Raw genomic sequence first — 7,583 nt, 5'->3', positions numbered from 1 at the left:
GGAGAGAGCTCTCCTATTGACATAATTAAACCGCCCCAACAAGAGTGTCTCCAGCCAACATAGTGCTTTCCACACTGGCGCTTCTGTCGGTGTAACTTATGTCATTCACCATGTGTTTTAGTAGTCATAGCCTATGAGTCTTCAGAATTTGAATGGGCTACATAAATACATAAAGTGGGCTAGATCTTGCCTGTGGGCTAGGTGTTTGACACCTGATTACTAAAGTATATATTACAAATAAGTGTTCCTGTGCTCGGGGGGGAAGTTTAGCTGACTGGAAGTAAACTAAAACTGACTAGAACTCAACTAAAGGTTTCCCATTTCACTGATGTAGTACACTTAAATATCTTATTATGGCTCAGTTTTGCAGAAATAAAATTAGAAGAGGAGTTTCTGGAGGGGAGAGAGGAATAATTTGTTTGCCTGTGAAAGGCTGCTAAAATTGAAGATTGCATCAATAATGGAAGTCAGTGGGCCAGAGAGCAAGAATGATTCTACAGTCCAGTGGTTAAAGCATCTAGTTGGGAGGAGGGAGACCTAGGAGCCAATTCCTCTGCTCCAATGACTTTCATTTTCTCGTATCAGAGGGGTAACCGTGTTAGTCTGGATCTGTAAAAAGCGACAAAGAGTCCTGTGGCACCTTATAGACTAACAGACGTATTGGAGCATAAGCTTTCGTGGGTGAATACCCACTTCGTCAGATGCACAACGTGTCTGACGAAGTGGGTATTCACCCATGAAAGCTTATGCTCCAATATGTCTGTTAGTCTGTAAGGTGCCACAGGACTCTTCGTTGCTTATTCTTACCTGAAAGGCCTTAGGTGCCTAAGCCATCTGGCTCCCTTTGTGGATCACTGAGCAGCAATATACACCTACCTCTGAGAGGGGGCGTTGGTTAGAACCCCCCCTCTGCATCCGTCTTTGGCTTGCTTAAGTGACTTCCCACCTAAAGGATCACATCCCTTGATGGATAGGGCCTTAGTCCCTGCTGCGGCTGTTCAGGATATACTCTCCTGCGTAACTGCCGTGTTTTCAGGTCTGTGGGACTATTGCTACTGTTGCTCTCTCAGGTTTTTGGGGTGGGAGGGATAGGAGGTGTTGCTATCACCTTCTGGGCTCTATGGGATGGAATGTGTATGAGGGTGCTGCTGAGGTGGTTGGGGAAAGCGCTGAGTGACCGTCCGTCACTCTCTGGAGGAGAGAGGGGTGCTGCCCTTGCCGGTCGCTGAGTGTGTGGCATGAGTTAGGCCAGGGGTCGGCAACGTTCGGCACGCGGCTCGCCAGGGTAAGCACCCTAGATGGCCCGGCCCGCTAGGGTGCTTACCCTGGCGAGCCCTGAGTTAGGCTATGCCCCTGCTGCTGGACATTGCGCTGATGTGGATTCATTAACGCTGTCTGATAGATCATGGGGTTTAAATCGATTTTTATTGACCCCCTCACGCTGAGTGTGTGTGACGCACCTGGAGCTTGAGGCAAGCGGCTGCGGTGGCTGCTGCCGCCGGCAGAGGCAGAAGGGCTGAGCCGGCCGTGTGGACGGGCGGGGGCGCGGCGGGCGCTAAGACCCGGGGGACGCATCGCTCTTAGGACCAGCCTGCAAATTCAGCGTGAGTGACTCAGTTCGCTCAGCGCACGCACGGCAGGCGGCGGTGGCCAGGGCTAGGAGCAGGTCAGTGCTACTCGCCTTGGCCTGTTGCAGCTCTACTGGGGGGAGGTCGCGGCGCGCGCGGGTCCGCCGCTCGGCACGTACGTGCGCGCGTGCTGGGGCGAGAGCGGGCCGCGCTCCGGGCGCAGCCTCCCCTGCGCTCAGGCCTGCAGCGCTAGTAACTGCGGCCGCCTGTTGTCTGTGTTTTGCAGCGACCCAAGATGGAGTATGAGTGGAAACCCGACGAGCAGGGGCTCCAGCAGATCCTGCAGCTGCTCAAGGAGTCGCAGTCCCCGGACACTACCACGCAGAGAGCTGTGCAACAAGTATCCTTGGCCGGGGCCTACCGCGGAGCTGGGGCCGGAGTCGCTGCGTGCCGCGCGGAGGCCGAGCCAGTCGCGCAGTTGAGCGCTGGTTGCTGTTTCCACGGGTTCCGGCTCCGCTTCTTCCTCCGTCTCGAGGGGGAAGGACGGACAGGGGCTTCCCGGGTTTGGGGAGGTGGGCGTGGGGGGAGCCGGGGCGTGAGGGGCGCGGCGAAGCTCCTGGGGAAGGGGAGAGGGAGCGGTGGCTTCTCCGGTTTTCAGGCCCCGCTCGGTGAGAGGGAGCCGCCACAGCGCTGCGAGCGGCTGGAAAGACCAGCGAGCCGGGGGGCGCTGTTGGCTCCACCCCCGCCCAGGCACTGAGGTGGGTGGCCGTGGCGCGGGGTTTGAACCGCCGAGGGAACGCGTGGGCGGTAATGTTACTCGCCTCCCCCTCCTGGCCCCCGGCCCAAGCACCTGTTGCAACCCGGGAGCGAAGTGGAGCTTTTCTTTTTAAAGCATTGGCCGGGCCATGCCGCTCTGGTGTCCGCCACTTTCCCGGGTTACCCCACGCTGGGCCTCTGCCAGCCGCCAGCTGCAGCAACGCTGGGCTTGCCTTCCCGGAGTGCGCACCCCCCGCCCTACGGCCGTGCACCGGCCTCTTTCCATAGAGGGCTTGGGTGGATCCCGCCAACAGGGTTGGGGGCAGACTGGGCACAGGGTTTCTAGTTGAGCAATGCTGCTGCTCCTCCCCCAGCCCTGCCTGGTGGGGCTAAGCTCTGTGATGTCTCTAGTCTGCTCTTTTCTCGGGAGTCAGCCGTGGGAGGAGGCTCGGGTCGCTCATTTAGCAGGGTATGTGGTACTAGCACCTCTGTCAGAGTGCCCCTATCTTTTGTGTATTCGTGGTGGATATGGGGGGAGAGGGGTCCTGTTACATGTCCTAGTGCTTTTATAGAGAATGGAACAAGCATAATCTGGTGGTGATAGTAGCTGGCAAGTGTATTTCCATTGGCCTCTTCAATCTATAGATGAAAGTTCAGGTTTTCCACACTGTGAAAACACTACTGCTTGCAAGGAAGACTTTTGAAAGAGTGAATTGTTATATGATAAACCACGGAAGGTCACCTGCCAAGGGAAAATGGATTTTTGTTGTTTCTTGGATTCTTAAAAAAACAAGCACTTTTAGCCCTGCTTCTATTTTTATATTAGCAATTTTGATTTTGTGCACTCTGAAAGTCTCCAATGACTGTAGAGGTGGAGTGATTAGTCAGATCAGCTAAAACTTGGGCAGAAAAATCTTTTTGTTAAAGATTCATCATCCCCTTCTCCTTTCATGAAGATATAAATACTAAAACATCTAGGAGGTCCTTCAGAAAAAAACAGGTAGACATGCGTGATATTCTTGATACTTTCAAGGTATCAGATTTAACTGCCACTCTCTGCACTCCCCACCTCCAAAACACTGGTTACTTTAAGGCTTTTTGGTCAAATTAAGAATACTTCTAATTTTATTTATAAGTTAAATGTAGTTTATTTCAGGTGCTGTCTCCCTTTGTGAACTCATGTGATTTTTATAAATAAGGCTAAGATTTTGTCACTGATATTTTTAGTAAACGTCACAGACAGGTCACGGGCAATAAAGAAAAATTCACGGAAGCCTGTGACTTGTCGGTAATGTTTACTAAAAATATCCATGACAAAATGGGGAGCTTGTCTGCAGGGTCCCCACACTGCTCGCAGCTGCGGGGGCCCGCTCGGGTCCCTGCAGCGGCTGGGAGCTCTGGGGTCCCTCCACCTCTGGCCGCCGTGAGCGGCAAGGGAACTGACTTCCACGACATCCATGAAAAAATTGTAGTCTTATTTATAACTTCATTTTTCCATTTTAAGATGTTTCATTTCTCCCCTTTTGCTGTGTGAAAGACCTATACGCAAATGGGAAACTGCATTTGACAGTACTCTGAGTATAAAGTAAACCCCAAATTTAAAATAGAGAATTTTTAATCTTTAAGTTACCGTAATCATGTTGGTTGTAACAATAGATTTAAATTGTGGTTTTTAAGTTGTCTTCTTGATTAAACAAGGTATTCTTAGATTATTAAAGGGATACTATCTTGTTCTACTTGTCTCAATTTCTAAATTAGTAATTAAAAAAAGCTTCTAAATTAGTTTAAAAAAAAAAACCACCTCTCCCCAAATAAGTCTGATAGCATATTTCTATAAACTTAAATTTCTGTTGCAGTGTTCTTAAACAGTTGTGTTGGTGAGTGGCATCCTGAAAAATGAAATGATTAGAAGCTGACTAAACAAAAGTGAAACTATCTTATGTAATTTCATCAAGCTGAGAAATGCTAAGCAAGTAGCATAAATAGTGATAAGTAAATTGTAATTTTAACTACCAAAGATATTAATGCAGTCTTAAGATAACTTGACTGCATCCCATATTTTTAACTTTTTGTCATTCTAGATGTTTGATGAAGGATGTAATCAAAGGGAACTTTCATATGCTGAATGCTCCCAATAGGGAGGGAAAGGAAAGATATATCTAATGTATAACTTATTTTAATTTTTTTTTCCATTTAGGTTTCATTTCTTTTCCATTTAGTTTGCTTAAAATGGCATTAGTAGCTGTCTGCTGTGCTGTGACACTTCAGCATATGCCATACCTTAAAAATGTACTCTGCTGGTGTTGGCCCTAGTAAGTGGCGGATTTTTACTGTTTTTATTATATGATGCAGTTTTGAAAAACCTCTTTTAATATAACTTGCGGAACAGTGCTATATAATAAAAATGCCACTTGATACATTTATGGGCCTGCTTCAGCAAGTCGCTGAGATTGCTGTCCTATCACAGCATGGTGCTTAATAATGTGTCCCAGTGGGGCATGAGCCAGCTGCTACAAACTTAAGGCACTTCAAATTGATTTTTGTTTTCTTATTAATATGGGCTGATTGCCCTTGTTGCTCTTGTGTTGGGCATTCAGACACATGTAACTAAATTAAAAAACACAGGTCATGTTAAATGTTAAAATGCCTTTTAAAATATGAAGTTGTAGGCTTGAAAGGCTTATTTGTTGCAGGGTCATATTATATACCCCTGCAATAAAACCTAAAAGGAGTGGGAGGACCCAAGAATCTGACAGTGTTGCCAACTTAGCTACTTTGTCACTAGATTTAGTGACACTTTGGTTTCCCTGGTGAGAAAATAAGTGTCATGACTAGTGACAAATGTAACTGCCAATTTCAGTGACATTCAGAGGAAGAAGTCACCAATATGTATAGTCATAAAACATTCCCAACCAGCTCAATAGTGTGAATAAAATCCATTCCATGCTCCGCTTACTACATTCTGTTGCACACCAAGTCAATGTCATTATGTCTCAATTGAACATGTCCTTGGAAGGAATCACATTCCAGGGCTTCTTGGGCTGAGATCACTATAATCTGCAGGCGAGGAAAATAAGTTTGTGGAGGCTAATTAAACACTTTGCTAAAGCCAGGTGCACTTTGGCGAGAGCTGCACATTAGCCAGGGCTTGTTTTTACCCAAATGTGTTCTTTCTTGCTGCTCTGTAGTAGGTAGTACACCCTGTGATACAGGGAAAGATGGCTAATGAAGTGGGCTGGGCAGGGGAGCCAGGTTAGCCAGCAAGGAGAGTTGCACAGTTGGAGATGGGGTGGGATGAGACCGCACTGTGTCCCCCAATGGGGCAGGGGAGTGGTCACCATTCCTCCAGGGATGAAGCCCTTACTACAGGATCAAAGGTGGTGCTAGCTTGATTTTGCTTCCCCTTTACACCTTCCCCTGGTTTGGCCTGGGATTAGCTGTCCAGCTGTTTTTGAGAAATGAAACTCTGGAAGTGGGGGGAAGGGACCTGGCTAACTGACTTATTTTTTTTTTTTTATTTTTATTTATTTATTTATTTTAGATTAAATCTACTTTCTTGGCTCCCTGCAGCGCTAAGCTCAGGTGAATGCCCTCTTACCCCTGGCTCTGGGCATTCCCTTTCACTAACCTGTTGACTCAAATCCAGGCTGGCAAGAAAAGGAGGCTCAGCTGAAATTAACCAATCCCAGCCAACCTGGCTGCCCTGTACAGAGCGCCCTTCCCAATGAGCAGAGGGCTGCAGTTTCCTTCCTAATAAGCAGCGGGTGCTCTCCTGATGATGACAGTGTACTGGTGTAGTTGCTTCTGGTGTGCAACAGAATGTAGTAAGAAGAGAGCGTGGAATGGATTTTATTAACACGATAGAGCTGCTTGTGAATGATTTTGTGACTATATTCGCCTGTGTGTGTGTATGTATATAAAATTCTCTGGAAATTGTATTCAGTGACATTTTTGTCTCTTTGTGAGTTCTTAAACAGCTACATCTAGCGACTTAGCAGGAAGTCACCAGACAAACCCTGAAATGTGAAGTTGGCAACAGTCTCAGAGTGAATGAGGAAGAAGCTGTTAGAGCTGGAAAATTCTGTGGATCCTAGGCCAGTAGCTTCAGTGTTGTTGTGGGGTTTCCACCTAAAACATCTCTTCTGGTTCTCCTTCCTGCTGTGCTTGCACTATATTTTTCCTCTTTTGGCGGGGAGGAAGAGAACGGGACAATGCAGAGGTAATAGCAAGGTTTGACTCCAGTTGATTTTTGTGGTGGTTATTTCTGTAGGTTTAAAAGTGGAATGTCTCAAAATGGCTGCATCCCAACATACATCTTAGTCTGTGCTTACACTGCGTTGTAAGGTGAGCTGTGTAGCCGTTCTTTATCGCCGAGAGAGAGCTTGCCTGGTGACAAAACCACCTCCAAGGAGGGATGGTAGCTTTGTGGCTGGCAGCACAGCTCCTGGCAACAAAGTGCTGTCCATATTGGGGCTTTTCACACCCATGAGCTACAAAAGTTTTAGCAATGAAAGTGCCAGTGTAGACACAGCCTAAGTCATGCTAGTCTTGACTACAATTATTTGGCTCTTGGAGAGGGTTCACCATCTCCCACAGATGTGTAGCACATGCCACATTGATTCTGTTATTCCAACCCTGTTTTTCCACACAAGAGGCTTTTCTACCATAGTTCATACTCAACTTCACAGCAAAGGAGTGATATGGGCATTGGTAGCCTAATCTGTAAAGCTTTTATTTTTGGATGGAGTCATTACCTGATACAAATTAGAACTATTTATAGATATTTTTGGTCATTTCGTATTTGAAACTCTGTCATATTCAGAAACTGAATAACTAATGTCAGGTAACAGTTGCCTGTTAGGCAAATAACCTTGATCATTTAGAAATTTTCTTGTGTAATTGGTTTTCTAATATATAATTTAAATATAGGAGTTAACAGCATGATAACGTTGCACACTTGCAGCTTCAGATATTTGAGTACTATTGGTGAGTTAACCAGGGTGTGGAAATAAAAGGATTTAGCAACATGCCAAATCACTGTTGCTAGGCAAGCAGCAGTGAAATACTTGCAAATTTTGAGTAACTGGAAATGACAAATCATAGAAAAACTGTAGGCCTGTTGCAGTACATTAGAATGACTCATTAATGAACACCGTAATACTGTTTATAGGTCCTCCATGGCATTTTTGGTAATGTGTGTGTCTGCACTAAAAAATTAAAAATTCTGCGCACAATATTTTAAAATTCTGCATATTTTTT

General features: G+C 46.4%; 1 protein-coding gene across 1 annotated transcript in view; it reads left to right on the top strand.

Annotated features, from left to right (window-relative positions):
• The first annotated feature begins 1,630 nt into the window (after nt 1–1,630).
• Nucleotides 1,631–7,583, top strand: part of TNPO1 (transportin 1) — a 134,531-nt gene continuing 128,578 nt past the window's right edge. Inside the window, exons 1-2 of the mRNA XM_026649141.2 lie at nt 1,631–1,666; nt 1,855–1,968. Of these exons, the coding sequence (XP_026504926.1) occupies nt 1,864–1,968 (105 nt within the window). The 5' untranslated portion in view covers nt 1,631–1,666; nt 1,855–1,863. The remainder of the gene's footprint in view (nt 1,667–1,854; nt 1,969–7,583) is intronic.

The sequence above is a fragment of the Terrapene carolina genome, unplaced genomic scaffold (genome assembly GCF_002925995.2).
Source record: "Terrapene carolina triunguis isolate 2854851 unplaced genomic scaffold, T_m_triunguis-2.0 Scaffold69, whole genome shotgun sequence".
Taxonomy (NCBI): domain Eukaryota; kingdom Metazoa; phylum Chordata; order Testudines; family Emydidae; genus Terrapene; species Terrapene triunguis.
The sequence above is the reverse complement of the archived record's forward strand: the minus strand, read 5'-3'. Positions and strand labels throughout refer to the sequence as shown.